General features: G+C 37.2%; 1 protein-coding gene across 3 annotated transcripts in view; it reads left to right on the top strand.

Annotated features, from left to right (window-relative positions):
• Nucleotides 1–20043, top strand: part of LOC149318986 (conserved oligomeric Golgi complex subunit 3-like) — a 92067-nt gene that overhangs the window by 56345 nt on the left and 15679 nt on the right. For all 3 annotated transcript variants that reach the window (XM_089510871.1, XM_089510870.1, XM_089510872.1), the window contains 7 exons: nucleotides 1953–2113; nucleotides 4027–4132; nucleotides 6272–6396; nucleotides 7768–7857; nucleotides 9027–9147; nucleotides 17709–17797; nucleotides 17898–18032. In XM_089510871.1, the coding sequence (XP_089366997.1) occupies nucleotides 1953–2113; nucleotides 4027–4132; nucleotides 6272–6396; nucleotides 7768–7857; nucleotides 9027–9147; nucleotides 17709–17797; nucleotides 17898–18032 (827 nt within the window). The remainder of the gene's footprint in view (nucleotides 1–1952; nucleotides 2114–4026; nucleotides 4133–6271; nucleotides 6397–7767; nucleotides 7858–9026; nucleotides 9148–17708; nucleotides 17798–17897; nucleotides 18033–20043) is intronic.

Here is a 20043-nt window from a genome sequence, read left to right as displayed (position 1 = left end):
GTCCCGCCTATAGAAGAATGGGCAATAAAAGTACAAGAGCTAAGGGAGATGGATAGATTAACATACTTGATTAACAACAAATCCAAAATTAGATTAGAAGAAGAATGGTCTCCAATTCTTCAATGGTGGCATGACATATTTGCAATCAAGAGTGACCTATTGAATTATTAAGAAATTAAGAAACAGAAAACGGAGGAAAGGAGGAAGAACCAATATAGAGAATAAATAAAGAATCAATCAATTTTTTCTCTTTTTCTTTCTTTCTTTTTTTCTTTTGACAGGATAATAAAGGACAAGATAGATATATTTGTTTTTCAAGAGGTCAGAATAAACTTAATCTGTAATTGAAGGAAAATAAGGGGTAAGGGTGGAGTATTAAGGATATTGATAATAGTAAAAAAGCTGTATACGACTTACATGGAAGAGGAAGTCATTTTACTGTATACATTTAACAATTACTAATAATGTATCTTTTTTTGGATGTCTCTGTGTATTTCAAAATAATAATAATACAATATTATTTTTAAAATATGAATATTTTTATTCTAATTCTTTCTAATTTTAAAATTGCCAACTTCTTTTAAGTCATCATTTGACTTGTTCTGTCAAACATTACTGTTTGACGAAAGGAGAATGTATTATGCAACACTTAGAAGTATTCAATAGAAACAAAGGCAAAATTCTACATTTAGGACCCAGAAACCAAATACAGGAACCAGGTATAGGAGGGGGATGCATTGCTCAGCAGTACTACATGTGAAAAGGGTCTTGGGATTATTGTTGATGCGAGCAGTAAAGGCAAATGCTATTTTAGCCTGCATTAAGAGAAGCAGAGTTTCCAAGGAGAGGGAAGTAATAGTCCCACTATATTCTGTGCTGGTCAGGTCTCATGTGGAGTACTGTATTCAGCTCTGGGTGCCTTATATTAAGAAGGATATACCCTGTGATAGGTTCACCTTAGGATCACCATATGTTGGAAACAACTTGAAAGCGCACACAACAACAACAAAAAGCAAGTTGAAGTGGGTTCAGAGAAGGACAACAAGGATGATAAAGAGGTTGAAGGAGCTGGGCATGCTCCACTTGGTGAAGAGAAGGCTGGGGGGTAACATGATTGTACTCTAAATACCTCAAGGGCTGTCACACAGAGGAGGGGACAGATCTGTTTTCTACTGGTCCAGAGGGTAGGTCCAGGTCTAATGTTTTGAAGTTATAGGAGGGTAGATTTCAATAGAATGTAAAAGGAAACTTCTTGACAGTAAGAATGGTTTCGCAGTGGTTTTGGTGGGGTCATTATTATTCCAGGAAAATTGTTTTTTGAAGTCATGCAAATAATAATGTGTGTTCATTTCACATGGATATCCTTTCCTACGACCATCGATGATGGTTTTGACTAAGAGCTTTCTTTCTTTCTTTTCCCCATTCTTTCTGCTATTAAGCTGTTCTCCATTACCACCACCAGCTCTTTTAGTTGTTTATGGATTGTTCAATAATTAAAGAGATGTTCTCAGCAGGTTGCTCATTTTTTCATAAGCAGATGATCACTCTATGCCCAATGAATATTTTTGGAATTACCATTTTCATATACTTTGTTTATGGTTTCTTATTCAGCAAGTACAGCAGGGCTTGGGAAATGTTGCCAGATGTTGATAAACTACTGCTCACATTATCCCTGAACATTAGCTCGGTATGATGGGAAATGGAGTACAACAATATCTGGAGAGTCAGTTTCTTCAATCTAAAGTTCAGCATGTTATCTCAGTTGATATGTAGATTATTATAGGGTTAGAATTGCAGCAGCTAAAATCAAAAGCATTTACATTTTCATTGTTATATGTTGTAAAACTGTATGTTCATAATAACATAAACAGAAATAGAAATAATATATGTTACAGCTTTATGATAGCTGGTATTTGATGAGAACAGATTTTAAAATGGCATCTTTCTAATAGTGGAACAGCTGGCTGCTTTTGCTGCTGGAGTTAAGCAGATGTTGGAGGATGTTCAAGAGCGCCTGGTGTACAGAACATATATTTATATTCAGACTGACATTGCTGGTTACAAACCTGCCCCAGGTGACCTTGCTTATCCTGCTAAGTTGGAAATGATGGAGGTAAGTATCATAGAAGAAGAGACCACTATGGCCATTCCAACCCCCTGCCATACAGGAACACACAGTCAAAGCACTTCTGACATATGGCCATGCAGTCTCTGCTTAAAAACCTCCAAAGAGGAAGACTCCACCACAATCTGGTGCATCATATTCCACTTGATCTTAGCATTTGTTTGATTTTGTATGAGTGAACATCCCTGTCTATAATGCATCATGCTTAGAAGTAACTAATCTAACAGCCAGATAGAAATAGAGTGACCTGCTTAAAACTAGGGCTTTAAATTAGATGTGGTAATGGAGCAGATGGCAGGGTGACTGTTGTAATGAAAGATATATTAGAAAAGTTCTGTAGTATTTTTCTGCTTTGGATTTCAATATGTGAGTATCACCTTTAACCCCAGTGAAAAATGTTACTTCTATCTTTAGTTAAAACTATTTTTTTCTTGCGGACAATGTTTCTCACAAGAAACATTGCTTGGTTTTCTGCTAACCCTGTTCTATTCAAGAAGATATGGTTATACTTCAATCAGAATTATCCTTCAACTCTGAAGCTATTTCTGATGCAATGAAGAACTCATATCCCCCATCTTCTGCCCTGAACCTAGATATTCCAGAGAGAAAATGACATTGTCTAGATATTAAAAGAGCCCTGAAAGTTTACCTTGGTAGAATGCAGTGGGCCATGGTGGTGGTCTCAAAGGAGCTGCCAACAGGAACAATTTTTTACAACTTCTTTTGCCAATGTCTTCGAACCACTTTAGGCGGCCTCAGAGTAGCTTCCAGCCACTCTGAGGGTATGCATCATCTGCACACCACATCCCCAAAGTGGCTGGAAGCTGCTCATTTTGGTCTGTCTGTTTCAGGCCTTAGATAGCACATGAGGTATATTTTGAAGCAACCCAAAGGAAAAGAGTCTTCGAATTTGAATATGAAAGGGAGAAGAAATGAGTAAGGTTAGAAAGATCAATAAATAAAAATGGAATACAGTTCAGTAATTAGACTGAGTGGACAGAAACATAAAGGTAATTTGATCGTCCCCTTGAGTGTAAATAAACAAATTTGGGTAAAATAGCAAAATATAACGGTAAATGGAAATTTTAAATGGTTTCCTATAGAACGTTTGAATACAAGCAATAATGATGACTTAGGGACAGCACTAAAGAAAATAAAAAATGAAGGTATCAGAGTTATAGGTGGGTGACCTACCTGATGAAGAGGGTAAACTATGTGGAAGGAAGTATTGGGTCCATGCAGCTGAAATAAACTATTAAAGGATATAGTTAAGAATATGAAGGAAAATAATAAAACACCATTGGAGATGATCATCAAAAAGATGCTAAATAAAGTCAAAGGTATTACTGGACTTACTGTTTGATATTGTTAGAGAAGGTAGAAGCTTGGAACTTGGGTTGGGAAACCTGCTTGAGAAGATTAAAGGGAATACGGAGTACAGTGAAATCAACAATGTAATTAAATCCTTATCTCACATATTGAATATAAGTTACTAATGGTAAATAGTGTATAAACTCTTTCAAGCCATATGGGAGGGGGGAGGGGGGATTGGGGCATATGAAACACTGTTTGTATATATGTTAAGATAATTTAATAAAATTAAAAATATTTTAAAAAATAAATAAAAAGCACGTGAGGAATATCCAGGAATGACTCATAAAAACAAACAAACAAAAAATAAGACAATAGATCTATGTAATTGAAACAGAAATTGTGCTCCTTTGTCGGCTTTCCTGTGATTTTAAATCCCTGAATTATCAGTGTTATGTCATGTATATCTTCAATATGTTTTCATTTTTTGTACTGTGAAATGTGGTGGTTTGAGTTTTGTTCCTATGCAGATCAATGGTAGTTTCTGCAGTAGAAACAATTATTTTAAATAATTGTGTTTTTTCTGCTAGCAAATTTCACAGAGCTTAAAAGATGAAGCGAAAAAGTTGCCTGCAGATACAGCACTGTCGGCTACAAAACTGGATGATCCAAAAAGCTACAGTGTGGTAAAACTTGGTATGCTTGTTTTTCTGTGTTTGTTTAATTTGTACAAAGTAATTTATACTTCTGAAATCTTGCAAATAATAGCAGTATTTGCCTATGGCTTTTCGGTATTTGAAGAACATTCCAGAGAGAACCAAAGAGGGTATTCAGTATTTGTAATAATATTACAAGTATTGAATATTTTCAATTGGGATTGGCATATTGACATTTTTAGATAACCTAACATCCTTGAGAACCTGGAAAAATTGTTTGACTGTTCTATTCATAAAGATTTTTTTAACATAACATATATTGCAGAGGCTTCACAGCACAAAGTTCTTGTCTCAGCTAATGATTGTCTGGCATTTCAATTCTAAAGGCACTTCCTAGTAGTTCCAGGGTGAGATAGTCACTAAAAAAGGTGTGACCAAATATGGCCTCTTGGCTGAAGGCTGTTTTTGTATACCCCCTCCTCCCAGAGTTGCCACACCAAACCCCCCTCCAAATTGGGGAGGATTTTGCTTTTCTTTGATAACCAGTAGCCCAAAGCCTCTGACTGATCTTTTGACCATTTCATCATTCTATACATGCATGGTGGGGAAGTCACCTTTTTTATGCCTAAAGAGACCTGTATAAGATGAAGGAAGGGCTCTATATTTCCAGAAGCCTGTTTTGAAGGAGATAAGGGATGCCAGTAGCTGCAGCATGCCAGTGTTCCATAGGGAGCCAACACAATTGCTCAGCCCTGGCAGTTGCCCATCTCTGCAGTAAAGGGATGGGGTAATCCCTTTGTGGAACTAAAACCAGAAAGCACCTCCTTTTCATTGACATTTAGAGACCTCACCAAGTGATTTCTGCTGAGCTGTTTAGTAGGCAACAAGGTTCTGCCACTGCTCATACACAAACTATGGCAGCAATCTTTGAATATTACTTCAGCTTAATTAACCTAAATGCACTAGATCTTGTCTGGTCTTGGAAGCTATATAGGGTCATCTCGGATGGGAGACCACCAACTAATACCAGGTGTTTGTAGGCTATATTTCAGAGAAAGGAACTGGCAAACTCACATCTTAGTGAGTATTCCTTGTCTAAGAAAACTATGGAATTTGTGAGGTTGCCAGGCAACATGAAGGCATATACACACAGGCTTAAAATGGTTTGGATAGGCAAAAATGTAGCAATAATTCCCGCTGTAGGTCATTTAGGGGCAAAACAATTTTTTTTTTCAGAAAAAGCTTTCTGGATTCCTAAGGGCCACAGCAACAGCCCACATATTCCATTGGCAACATTTTGCAGTATCTGACTCAAAGTGTCTACGGGTTTATGGATTATAAAATATGCCTAGCTAATAGAATATTTCTGAGACACCATATGCTACCTTCCTCTGCAGTTTTTTGGCCCTGGACCTAATTTGGCCTGTATAGAGTGTAGAGGAAATCTACACCTTTCTGCTACATTGAGAAATCTCATTGTTATCTTCATTAACTGATGGAATTAACAACAAGAATTCCCACTTTGCCCATCCTACATCCTCCCTGCAGGGAAAGTAAACAACATTTGAGATGTCATCTTCACCAGCACTCATGGGGCCAGTTCCTTGGCCAGGAACCTAGCTTTGATGCATCTGAGCCTTAACCAAGCTAGTTTCTTAGCCTCTGCACATCTGCAACTGGCACTTAAGTCAAAGCAAGAACCAGACAATGTTGGAGGTTTCACACTTGTTGTGGGAGCTGTTCAAATTAGAATAATTTTATTTAAGCAAATTCAATATTTAAGTCAAAGCATATGTACATTTTACACATAAAAAAAGCTTGGGAAGGGAAGGAGGAGGAAGAATCAGGTCCTCCTCACTCGCCTTGAGCAACACTGTACCACACACATACCAGGGTTCTCACCCCAAGGTGTGAAAACCACTGGTGTAGAATATTTCTTTCAGTGGTAGCTTACTTAGGCACAAATTCAGTTGAGACACTTTACAGCCAATTGTTTGTGGTATAAGAAACCAAGGCTATCATCCAAGGCTGACATCTATGGGTCAATATACAAATCATGTTGGCTTTCAGAACAATCATAATGGGTTTCAAAGTAGCATATATAATTGGTTATCATAAAGAATGTGAATATTCTTAAATGTGAGGCAGTGGTAAACAATATGTCCCTTCTGTTTTTTAGATACATTGGAATCCAGTAACCTTAGACTTCAGACTACAGTTTCACCTGCAGATCTCCATGGAATGTGGTATCCTACTGTCAGAAGGACACTTGTGTGTCTTTCCAAGCTTTACAGATGTATTGATGTATGCATACACTTTTATCATAGCTGTAATGCTATGGCCCGTTACAAACGGGCCAGAAAGTATGCGCAGAGCATGTACTAGGGTTAGAAAGGGGCGATGCTTCCGCGCGCACAAAATGGCAGCGGCCGTTCCACACGGCTGCCGCCATGAGGACGTCACGACCGTGCCGCCTCTATACGGGGCGGTGCGGACATGACGTCCTCGCTCCGTGCCAGGGCGCTTAGTGCGCCCTTAGCGCGGAGCAGGAAGGAGCTCCGTTTCAGAGCTCCTTCCTGGTTTGGTCCGCTGGGCGCAGCCTTCACATGGCTGCGCCCAGCGGACCAAAGGAGAGGGGCCAAGCGGCCCCTTTCTCCTCCTCCCCGCCACCACGGGGTGTCCTTGGGGCTTGAAGCCCCAAGGACACCCCTTTCCTGGCTGCGGGGAAGGAACCTTTTGCTGCTTCCCCGCAGCCTGAAAAGTGGCGGATCGGGGCCTCAGTGGCTGCCGCTCTGGACACTGAGGCCCCAATACCCTGGGGAAAGGGGCGGGTGCAGCCCGCCCCAAATGGGCGGTCTGTAACCCGCCTAAGTCTGCTTTTAACAGTTGGCTGGGTGGTGGGACCCTCCAAAACATTTGGTGGGTCAAAGTTTCCATACTAAAAAAGTGAATTGCCTATTTACTATAGATGCATATTCTATTCTTGGAAGTAATTTTAGAATGGGGTGCACAAAGTAGACATTAAATTCTTAACTCCCCCTGATTATCTACACTTACCATTACACTACCATTAGAGAAAGAGGTGAAAGTACCATACAATAATTTTGTGACTTGAAAATAAATAATAAGAGGGCCTTCACAAAGGTTAACCTTGTTCTACATAAATCATAACTGATACACACTGTTACATTCAAGTTAAGTTAGTTGAATTCAGTTACAGTTTAAAATAAATAAAATAAATAAATCATGATTAATTGGATGATTCAGTGAAACTTAAGTTCATCTTATTTATTCTGAATTCAACCCTATTTTTTTCTCTTCCACATGTAGTATCTGAGAAATTGTGAAGCAAAATAAAGTTAAATGTTTGCTTTTGCAAACTGAAGATGCAAGCTGTGTGATTGCTCTAGAGCAGATATTAGTAACTTTGGAATGTCTGGGGGCCAGTTTTCATATTCTAGAATCCTCTGGTGGGAAAAAAACATTGTGGAGAGGATTTTTAAGACATTTTGTGGAAGAGACTCAGGGACTGAAGAGAGGGGGTTTAGTCCACAAAATGGTATTGAGGCTATATGTGATGTGTGGCTCCTACTTGATCCACTCCTGCTCTGTTGTGTTGAGGGAGGAGAAAGTAAGCTTTATGAAAGCATGTTTTCTTCTTTTTCCTCTCCCTAGAGAGCAGTCTTCCAAGGATTGTCACAGGAGGCCTTATCTGCCTGCATTCAGTCATTGTTAGCAGCTGCAGAGTCCATTGCTAAAAATAAGGTTAGATAATGTTACTTTGAATAGGAGGTATTCAGTAGATGTTTTATATAATGGTTGCATAATGGTTTGATACAGTTAGACTAATGCAATAACTACTTTAATTACTATAAACAGTCTGTATAGGAGTTTGCAGTGCCACTTTTGAGACTAGATATAATTATTATTTACAGTTAATGCTCCTCCATTTTTCTCTGTAAGGTATCTGTAACACACACACACACACAAACACAGAGAGAGAGAGAGAGAGTCGTCGCTCCACTTTTGCGGGGATTGGGGTGCAAGATTCCTGGAAAAGTGGAAAAACTGTAAATCAGTGGGGAAGGGTGGGAGGGGCATGCATATGACTAAAGCTCAGGGGAAAGCAGAAGGGACATGCACATGCACTCTTCTTCCTCCCCCCCCCCCGCCCCCCAGTGCTATAGCTGGCTTCCCTCCCTTCACCCCATGCTCCCCTGTCTATTTGTGTATGTTTTCATTACATCCATTGGAGTTGTTGCACTTTGACTTTTTTGCTTTGCCACAACCCCATGCTGTTTATATGCAGGCATGAAGAAGAGCATTTTCCACGTTATGTAAGCGTATTGGGGCTTCTTTTTGCTCTGGTTTTTAGCCCCAGAGCATGTCTTTGTTCCACTTGCTTCTCACTTTGCCACCTACATTGTCTAAATGCCCCACCTTCAAAGTGGTTGGAAGCCACTTTATTTTGCCCATGTGTTTCACCCCTTGGAAGAAAGAAATTGAATAATTGGAGCATTTTGAAAATTGGTGGGAGGAATTAAAGATGAAGCTTGTCGAGAAGATTGTGACTTCATGATTCAGTAGTCTATATCAGCTGAAGAACACTCTAAATATAAATGCATATTGTAATTTGAATTGTTCAGAAAGCAAATAGTTCAGTGGTAAAAGTCTCCAAACAGGTGTAATGAATGCAGTTAGAGATTACAGGATAAGCATCTACTTTTGCAGGTGTCTCTGCCTTCTTGTGCACATTGGTTATATATTATGAATATCAGTTGTTTCATCTCTAGTGTGATGTTAGCTAAAGATGCACAGATGGTTTAATGGGAAATGGAAGATTTATTTAGACTAGCCTAAAAACAGATGAAATTGTAAGAGTACAAACTGATGGTCTTCCTTTCTTTTCACATGAATTCTTTTTTATAATGTAGACTCCGATAGATGGACAGCTTTTCTTAATAAAACACCTTTTGATTCTTCGTGAACAAATTGCTCCTTTCCACACCGAATTCACGATAAAAGAAATTTCTTTGGATCTTAAGAAGACTAGAGGTATTGAATTATTCTGACTGATGAATTAGTCCAGCTATGCAGTTGGAGGCAAATGTACAGAGCAGGAGTGGGGTAACATTTGTCTAACCTTGACAAATTTTTAGGACCTTTTGGCAGTACAATATGTGACCCCTGAGGGCCAGTTAGTTTCCAACCCCAATTTGAGGAGTCATTTTAAACTTTAATTTTAAAAAAATTGTCATAAACAAAAAAATCCATTACGGTTATCATACATATTTAATAAATTTTTTCACCATAGAAACTTCCATACAGTTCATCACCCTAAATGAGATTGATTTTTATTGTTTGCCACTTGGTTCCTTGTCTCAAATATTTTCCATGATTACAATTAGTGATATACCAATTTATGTATAGAACCTATCTTTGTTACTCCTTCCTTAAAACAAACTGTTCATGTTTATTTTCATTTTTCCCCCTTCCTTCTCTTTTCTTGTTTTTTTTCTTGATTAATTGTGTTTGCTATTAGTTTTGTCATTGTTCATGAAAATCATATACAGTGGGTCCTTGTTATCCACTGGGGTTCGGTTCCAGGATCCCCCACGGATACCAAAATCTATGGATGATGAAGTCCCATTAAATACAATGGCATAGTGAAATGGTGTCTGTTATATGAAATGGCAAAATCAAGATTTGCTTTTTGGAATGTATGTATTTTTAAAATATTTTCAAGCCGTGGATACTTGAATCCATAGATAAAATATCCATGGATATTAATAATTTTTATTCTATTTTTTCCATGTTATTCTCAATAATGTAATTTTTTTTTCATTTTTTTTTTTTGATAGAAGCTAAATATAAGAAATTGTATGTTCTTCTATTAGCAGTTTAGCCAATATTATTCAAATCAGGACCAGTCTTTTTCTTTTTTGTTTTTCAGTTTATTTAATAAGAATATTATTTCATTCATTTCTTCCATGTCTCTGACCTTACCTCTCCAATCATCTATTGTTGGAGGTTCCTCAATTTTCCATCTCTTTGCTAAGATTAGACTTGCTGCTATCATTAGATATATCATTTTTTTATTTTAATAAATTTTATTGAAGATATTAGACAATACAATACAACACAATGACATAAACAAAAATAAATCTAATAACATCTCTAACTTAATCTACTCGACTTTACAACACCTAAAACACTCACACTAACATATAACATCTTCTTTCACTCTATGCTTCTAACAACTAATGACTACCTAAATCCCTTATACAACATTTAACTAAAAACAATTCTTCCTATCTTGTGCACGAGGACAATACTTATAACTTCATTTGTGATCCTTATTATTTTCTTTCTTAGATTCAATATTTTGTTTGCTACATCTTAACTATATCTATTTTCTAAAAAGACTCTAAATTTTTTCAGATTTTGCGGCTGCTTTATCTAAACATTCTTTTATCTATATTTTGTTACATTCATCATTCCAATGTGTGTGTGTGTGTGTGTGTATACATACACACACACACACACACACACATAAATGTTTTCAATTCATTAATCTTTGAAACCTTCTGTAAATATTTCTTCTCCTTGTTGTAAGTACATTATCACGTCATCCCAGTCTTTATCATCTCGGCCTCAGAGGGAGCCATCAGGCAGACCCAGCAACATCGAGGACTGCCTGAAGGAAGAGGCCCCTCCCTCTTCAACTGTCATCTCGGCCTCAGAGGGAGCCATCAGGCAGACCCAGCAACATCGAGGACTGCCTGAAGGAAGAGGCCCCTCCCTCCTCAACTGTCATCTCGGCCTCAGAGGGAGCGATCAGGCAGACCCAGCAACATCGAGGTCTGCCTGAAGGAAGAGGCCCCTCCCTCTTCAACTGTCACCTTGGCCTCAGAGGGAGCCATCAGGCAGACCCAGCAACATCTTGGACTGCCTGAAGGAAGAGGCCCCTCCCTCCTGAACTGTCATCTTGGCCTCAGAGGGAGCCATCAGGCAGACCCAGCAACATCTTGGACTGCCTGAAGGAAGAGGCCCCTCCCTCTTCAACTGTCATCTCGGCCTCAGAGGGAGCCATCAGGCAGACCCAGCAACATCGAGGACTGCCTGAAGGAAGAGGCCCCTCCCTCTTCAACTGTCATCTCGGCCTCAGAGGGAGCCATCAGGCAGACCCAGCAACATCGAGGACTGCCTGAAGGAAGAGGCCCCTCCCTCTTCAACTGTCATCTCGGCCTCAGAGGGAGCCATCAGGCAGACCCAGCAACATCGAGGACTGCCTGAAGGAAGAGGCCCCTCCCTCTTCAACTGTCATCTCGGCCTCAGAGGGAGCCATCAGGCAGACCCAGCAACATCGAGGACTGCCTGAAGGAAGAGGCCCCTCCCTCTTCAACTGTCATCTCGGCCTCAGAGGGAGCCATCAGGCAGACCCAGCAACATCTTGGACTGCCTGAAGGAAGAGGCCCCTCCCTCTTCAACTGTCATCTCGGCCTCAGAGGGAGCCATCAGGCAGACCCAGCAACATCGAGGACTGCCTGAAGGAAGAGGCCCCTCCCTCTTCAACTGTCATCTCGGCCTCAGAGGGAGCCATCAGGCAGACCCAGCAACATCGAGGACTGCCTGAAGGAAGAGGCCCCTCCCTCTTCAACTGTCATCTCGGCCTCAGAGGGAGCCATCAGGCAGACCCAGCAACATCGAGGACTGCCTGAAGGAAGAGGCCCCTCCCTCTTCAACTGTCACCTTGGCCTCAGAGGGAGCCATCAGGCAGACCCAGCAACATCAAGGACTGCCTGAAGGAAGAGGCCCCTCCCTCCTCAACTGTCATCTCGGCCTCAGAGGGAGCCATCAGGCAGACCCAGCAACATCGGGGACTGCCTGAAGGAAGAGGCCCCTCCCTCCTCAACTGTCATCTTGGCCTCAGAGGGAGCCATCAGGCAGACCAGCAACATCAGGGACTGCCTGAAGGACGAGACTTCTCCCTCCTTTAACTGTTTAAGTTTTGTATTGTATTACAATTTTCACTGTACACCGCTATGATCATTGCGGAATAGCGGTCTATAAATAAAACGTATTATTATTATTATTATTATTATTTATAAAAATCTTCCAGATTTTCATCCTTCAATAGCCGTGTCAATTTATCTATTTCAGCCAATTCGTATATTTTTTCAATCCATTCCTTTAGTTCTGGTGTATTTTCTTCCTTCCACTTACGTGCCAAAATTATTCTTGCTGCAGTGATTAAATAAAATATTATTCTACCATACTTTTTTTCTAATTCTTTGCCTGTTATATTCAACAAATAAATTTCGGGTTTAAATTACATTTTTATTTTCAATATCTTACTGATTTTTTTAATGGATTTCTTGCCAATATTTTTTAATTTTTTGCACGACCACCAGCTATGAAAAAAAGTTCCTCTCTCTTTTTAACATTTCCAACATTCAGTGTTTAAGCCATACATTTTTGCTAATTTTTCCAGTGTTATGTACCATCTGTAGAACATTTTGTAATAATTTTCCCTAATGTTTTACTTCGTGTATATTTTAATATCTTATTCCAGGTAAAGTTCAATATTATGTCCGATGTTCTGGGCCCAAATTATCATATTACTTTTAATAGTTTCCTTTTCTAATTCAATTTTTAATAAATATTTATATATTTGATAATAGACCTTTATTGTCAGATTTTAATAATTTCTCTAATTCTATTTCCTCTTTCACAATTAAATTTTCCTTTTGATCTGTTTTAAATCTTTCCTTTAATTGCCATCTTAAATACCAATGTATTTTGTAGTTTTGGTTTATTAGCTCTTCTTCTGATTTAAATCTATAGTCATTAATTTCTTTAAGTAATAGATCTGTATATCTTAGCCAATTCCTTGTCATTCCTTTTTCTCTCCAGAGAAATGCTTCTTGGGGGGAAGTTTCTAATGTAATTTTTTCACCAATTTTTTTCCTAACTCTTTTCCAAATCCATAATAGTGGTTTCTGTATACAATGATTATTAAATTCTTTGTCAGTTTTTTCTTTATTATAGTACAGGTATGCACGCCATCCAAAAGTCAGTCCTTCCCCTTCCAATCTCAACATTTTTTTATCTTTCAACTCTAACCATTCTTTGACCCATACTAGACATGTAGCATGAAAGTAGATTTTTAAATCTGGAACGGCCAATCCACCCCTCTCTCTAGCATCTTGCAATATTTTCATTTGCACTCTAGGTTTTTTCCCCATCCATATAAATTTTGTTAAATCTTTTTGCCATACTTGAATAAGTTTATATTTTGGTATAACTGGGATTGTTTGGTATAAAAACAATAATTTTGGTAAAATATTCATTTTAATACATGCTATTCTTCCTAACAATGATAATTTTAAGGATTTCCAATTTTCTATGTCTCTTTTAATCTGATTCCATAACTTATTATAATTATTCTTAAATAAGTCTATATTGTTTGTAGTTATGTCAGTTCCTAAATATCTTGCTTTTTTTGTAATATTATAGCCTGAAATTTCTATTAACTCTCTTTCCTCAGTTTTCCTTAAATTTTTAGTTAACATATATGTTTTGCTCTCATTAACTTTCAGTCCTGATATTTTTTCAAATTTCTTAAGTTCGTTTTGTAATTCTTTTATACTTAATAGGGGATCTTCCAAGAAGAAAGCTAGGTCATCGGCAAATGCTAAAGTTTTAATTTCAGCTACTTTATTGTTAACTCCTTGAATTTATTTGTTTTGTTCTATTTTCCTAATTAATATTTCTAATAAATAATAAAGGAGATAAAGGACATCCTTGTCTTGTGCCTCGATTAATGTTTACTGGTTTTGTTTTTTCTCCATTTATGATTAAAGACGCTTCTTGATATTTATAGATAGCTTTTATCCAATTTAAAAATCTACCCTTGATTCCTACTTTTTAAAAAATTTCAAATACTATATTCCAATTTACCTTGCCAAATGCTTTTTCCATATCTATCAGTATTATAGCCAATCCCCTATCTTTTTTTATCCTTAAACAATTCAATTAAATCTGTCATCATTCTTTTATTTTTTCTTAAATGTCTTTGAGATAAAAAACCATTTTGTTCTTCTCCTATCCAATTTTGCATAACTTTTTTTAATCTCTTCTCTAAAGTGGCCATAAAAAATTTTTAACCAGTATTTAGTAATGAAATCGGTCTGTAATTTTTAATTTCTTGTGGGTCTTTTTCGGGTTTTAAAATTAATGAAATGTTTGCTTCTCTTCTCTTTTCCTTTAAATCTTGTGAGGCTGTTAAAAAATTTTTCCCCCATAGGTTTTCCCAGTTATCTAAAGCTATTGTGTGGCCATATCTTGTGTCCATTTGATCATGTACACTTTATCCAAATCTTTTTCTCAATCGCTTTCTTTTTTTTTTTAAAAATTATTATTATTATTATTTTAGAAATATCATTCACAATATATGCAGTATACTTTGCTTTTACAAATGTCTCCATACATTATATTTTCCATTATTAAATTTGTCTGGCTATATACTATATATCATACATTCCAGTAGAATAAACGATGCAACAAAATACAGTACATTGGAAGTAATTTTTAAATGTGTTCAATGTTCTATTTGTTTAGTAAAGGTCTTACTGTGAGTGGTTTTGTTTCTGTTTTGTTCTGTTTGTTAATGTCATTTTTTAATTGAATAAAGTGTTTTCTTTTTAAAGATACAAAGCAAAGTGGATTTATCAGATTTGAAATTGTATTTTGCTGCCTGTTTGGTTTGTTTGAAATAATAGATGGTGCTGAGAAATAAAGGATTATTGTAATTGGAAGGGCACAACCTGAGGTTTAGGTGGCATGAATATTGATGATATCATATAGTCAAAGTGAATATAGATTTTAATAGCTATTTTATGATGTAACAGAAATTTCAGGAGACATAAAGTTTTAGGCTTGGCAGAGCAAAGAATTAGCAAGAGGACCTAGTAATTTGAAAACTCCATAAGTTTATTTCCAATTGTCGACAAAGGAAACATGAACTCAGTGGAATTCCAGTTCCAAAAAGCTGAGGCCTCAAACAAGACAAGATGGCCTAATTTTATAGTCAATTACACAAAGAAGCTCCTTCTTCACATCTCATTGGCTAATTACAATTTAAACACACAGAATTCTTACAATCAAGACAGAGAATTATGCATATATTAATAACTGCATCATCGCTCCTTACCCCTCCTTCAGGCATTCAGTAGCTTTCAGTAACCTTCCTTTTGAACATCAACAAATGTCTCCATTATCTCAAATTGTGTATGTTATGTCTTCTTTGCTGGTGCCAACTTCTTATGGGTCATGATGCACTTTTATTACCTGGCCCTAGTTCTTCTCTAGCTTTCAAGCCTCATTTTAAAAACTATTTTTCTTTTAACCAAAGTGACTCCATCTTTCTATAGCTTTTTATTATAACAGGAAAATTCCCACTACAATGAGACATGCCTTATTAAGAATATGGAATAGATAAAAACCAAGGCTGTGTCTATGCCTTTATGTATCTCAGCCCGAGAAGCTTATTATAGAAGAGAAACAACAGACACAGAAAGATGGTTAACCTACCAAGATCTTTTGGAGAATTGTCAAGGAGAATGCAAGATTAAATTGAATGCACAATTATTTGTAGAGAGAGATAGTTTTCAGCAGTATACTTGTTTATAGTTACTTTAAAGTGTTAAGATGGAGAAAAACAGCTGTGGTTTTGAGCAAAGCAAATCAGAGTTTGAATTGCTTTTATGCACAGCTAGTATATGATTGGTAAAATGTATACATTTTATTAAAAATTTGGCACGCAAGAAGAACAAATGAAAAATTGTATGTTAGAATGAGCTAAGAATTTTGGATAAGGATGTCATCAGAGTTGCTGAGATTTACATTATATAGAATCATAGAGTTGAAAGGGACAAGGGCCATCCAGTCCAACCCCCTGCCATTCAGGAACTCATAATCATCCCTGACAGATGGCCATCCAGCCTCTGTTTAAAGACCTCTAAGGAAGGGAACTCCACCACCCTCGTCCCACTGTCTAACAGCTTTTACTGTCAGGAAGTTTCTCCTAATGTTGAGGTGGAATCTCTTTTCCTGTAGCTTGCATCCATTGATCAGTTTTGGAAAAGCAGTATATAAATACATTTTATTATTAATTTTTATTATTGTTCTGGTTCCTATTCTCTGGAGCAGCAGAAAACAAGCTTGCTCGATCCTCAATATGGCATCCCTTCAAATATTTAAACAGGGCTATCATATCACCTCTCAACCTTCTCTTCTCCAGGCTAAACATCCCCAGCTCCCTAAGTTGCTCTTCATAGGGCAAGGTTTCTAGACCCTTTTCCATTTTGGTCACCCTCCTTTGGACATGCTGCAGTTGATATTATGATCTTCGAAAATATTTTTTATAAAAATGATGTACTTTGATATATGATGCCAGAGACATTGTCAAGCATGTATAGGGGTATTTCAATTGTATGTTGGAAATGTGAACAGGAAAGGACATTTTATAATATGTGGTGAACATATGAAAAGTCTAAAATTTTCTGCATCCAGGTACATATCTCGATACAGAGGATTTTAAAGGTCACCATTAAATTAAAACCAGAACATCTTTTAGGGAGACTAATGAATGAACAGCTGGAAAAGAGCCGTGAAAAACTACTACAGTATATGATCAGAGCAGCAAGACTACTATATGCACAAAGGGAGAAAAATTCAGTACCACCTACAAAGGAGGAATGGTTGTTGAAATGGAGTGAGCTTTCAGATCCATCTGCTTTGATTAGAGAAAAATCGTTAGAGACTTTTTAAAAGGATTTGAAACCCCCTCATCAACTTCTTGTGGAAAAAAAGACATTGAGCTTGATAACTGAGAATTGAGAATTAATAGTTGCTTACTGGAAGAAGCGTATGATGTAGTTTTAGATAAAGAGTTATGATTATATTGCATCTAATTTCTCTAAAAGAAAAGTCAGAAGCCATTTTTCTATTTATTTATATGTTCTTTATATCTTACTTGCACTTTTTTCCTGGTTCTATTTATTCTTTTTTTTTTTTTTTTACTTCTAAATATTTGTAATTTTTACTGTATTTGGAAAAAATCATAATAAATATTTTAAACCAAAAAAAAAAAAAAAAAAAGAAAGAAAGAAAGAAAAGAAAAGAAAAGAAAAAGAAAGAAAACCCTGAACAGAGAGGGGCCTCACTATCTAACGGATGGTCTATCTTCTTCTTATGAACTTGCCTTGAATAGATCTGATAATCCTGTGATAGTTTCTTATACATCAGGATTAGGCAGAGTTTGGCCTCTGGAGCCCCCAAAGTTTCCAGACCCCTTCTCATTTAATATTTCCAGGCCAATTTTGGGTGATCTTTCACTGGAAAACTGCCCGAACCCCTATTTACCTGTTCAGAGTTCGCTTTCTATACATGTGAAAGGTTTTTTTTTTTTTTTTTTGGCATGAAACTTAGTTGAGAATTCATAGATACTCCATTTTAATTTGCCTATTGTAGGGGTGAAGAAAAATAGAAAAAAAGAAATAAAAGTGAATATTCATGCAGGGATATTCATTAAAATGGTTCTGTTTTTACAGATGCTGCATTTAAAATCCTGAATCCAATGACAGTTGCACATTTTTTTAGACTGAGTAGCAACAATGCACTGATACAGTTTTTACTGGAGGTAATGTTCATTTGTTTAATGAACTGGAATATTCTGCTTTTGAAATATCAATATTTCTGTAGATTGAAAGAAAGGGATAAATATTTTTTCTGCATTCCAGGGTACTCCAGAAATCAGAGAACATTATATTGACTCTAAAAAGGATGTGGATCGGCACCTCAAGTTTGCCTGTGAGCAGTTCATTCAGCAGCAAACCAAGCAACTTGTAGAACCTCTGGAGGAATTCCTCGCAAAGGTACTAAGATTCTATAGATTGCCAGTGATATCTCAAACAACCAAGTTTTATGTTTGTTTTGATAAAGGAAAAAAGTAAGGACATTATAAGGCTCACTTTCTAAGTATAGTATCCATGAGCTCTCCAGCAACAGCTTAAGTATTCCCATTTAGGAAAAGCACATCTGGAATTTGTTACAGAGAGGAAAGGGAAGCCACATGTCAGAGTTTAAGGAAACGTATGAGGTCGTTTGATCCAAAATGCTCAAAGGAAGGGGAATTCATGATGGCTAGGAGTTTCTTAAAGGTGAGATATCAAAGGAGCAAACTGTTGCAGACTATCTGAAATATGAGCCTACCTAACAGATCAAAAAATCATTAATTTTTTGCCAATTATTATAATAATCTATATAAAGAGGCCAAAATATTGCAGAAAAATATGGAGAAGATAAATAACTATACAGATAAATCACATTAGACTAATCTTATCTTTTTTTTGAAAGAGGCACATACTTGATAGGTCGGGGTAGTGCTGGTATATACCTTGATTTCAGCAATGCTTTTAACAAGGTTTTCCCATGATATTCCTATATGCAAGCTAGACAGTCCTACTGTTACGTGAAGTTTTAATTCATAGAATCATAGAGTTGGAAGAGTCTTCAAGGGCCATTATGTCCAGCCCCCTGCCTTGCAGGAATTCACAATCAAAGCACCCCTGACTAATGGCCATCCAGCCTCTGTTTAAAAACCTCCAAAGGAGACTCCAACGTACTCTGAGGCAGCATATTCCATTGTCCTCATAAGGCATGGTTTCCAGTTGTTTCACCATTTTAGTTGCTTTCCTCTGGACAGGTTCCAGCTTGTCAACATTTTTTTTAATTGTGGTGCCCAGAACTGGGCACAGTATTCCAGCTGAGGCCTGATCAAAGCAGAATAGAGTAGTACTATTACTTCTCTTGATCTGTTGTATATATTCATGTATATTCCCCAAAAAATTAGTTAAAAATGGACCCAAAAAACTGAATCAACTTATCCACTGGCCAATTTAAGTACTGTACTTTAACTCTTATTTAAAAAGGAACCATCCCTAATGTAATATGTTCTGGAAACACTAAGTCCCCTCTGCTCTCATCTGTCCAGCCTTTAGTGTGAGCACAAACAGCTATTTTGTTCTATATCTTTATAAACAGCTTGGATATCAGAACAGAGAGCAAGCTTATCAAATTTGTTAATAACACCAATCATCTAATAGCTAATACCTCATAGTACAGAATCTGGTGTCCAAATTATCCTAACAGATTGGAAAGATGAGCCAAGACTAGCAAAATGACTTTCAGCACAGAAAAGGCTGGATGATACCTGACTTGACAATAAAGAGTTTTAGTAGAACGTAAGTTACGAAGGAGTCAACAGTGCAATTCTAGGCTCTGTCAGCAGATGTAAAGTGCCTAGATTGAAAGAAATAAAAGTAATACACTGTTCTGTTTTGTTCTATTCTCACCTGGAATAACTGTGGGCACCTCAAATCAAAGATGGAGATTGACAATTAGGAATGTGTTCAGACAAGGGTGACCAAAAATGTAGAGGTCTGAAAGCCAAACCTATCGGAATGGCTTAGACCATACTATGTTTAGCTTGTAAAAGAGATGATGGAAGATGATGTTAGCCATCTTTAAAAATCTGAAGAGATGTTACGTAGAATGGAGCAAGGTTGTTTTCTGCTGCTCCAGAGACTAGGAGATGAATCAGTGGATTCAAATTGGAAAAAAAAATTACATGTAAACATTAGAAACTGTAAGGGCTGTTCAGCAGTGTGAAGGCGACATGGAAACTGGTGGTTGTTGTTGTATGGTGGTTCTTTAATCAGAGGGTGCATGGCTGTATTTCAGGAGTGCTTTAGCTGTTTATTATGCGTGGTCAGGAGTTAGACTAGATAGCCGATCTAGTCCTACCCAAATAAAAACACAACATTTTTATAACTCTATTATTCAAAGATTCTATGAATGCTTCAAAACACAACATAGCATAAGTAT

Source organism: Sceloporus occidentalis, unplaced genomic scaffold (assembly GCF_023333645.1).
Source record: "Sceloporus occidentalis isolate IW3139 unplaced genomic scaffold, rSceOcc1.0.p SCAF_2, whole genome shotgun sequence".
NCBI lineage: Eukaryota > Metazoa > Chordata > Lepidosauria > Squamata > Phrynosomatidae > Sceloporus > Sceloporus occidentalis.
The sequence above is the reverse complement of the archived record's forward strand: the minus strand, read 5'-3'. Positions and strand labels throughout refer to the sequence as shown.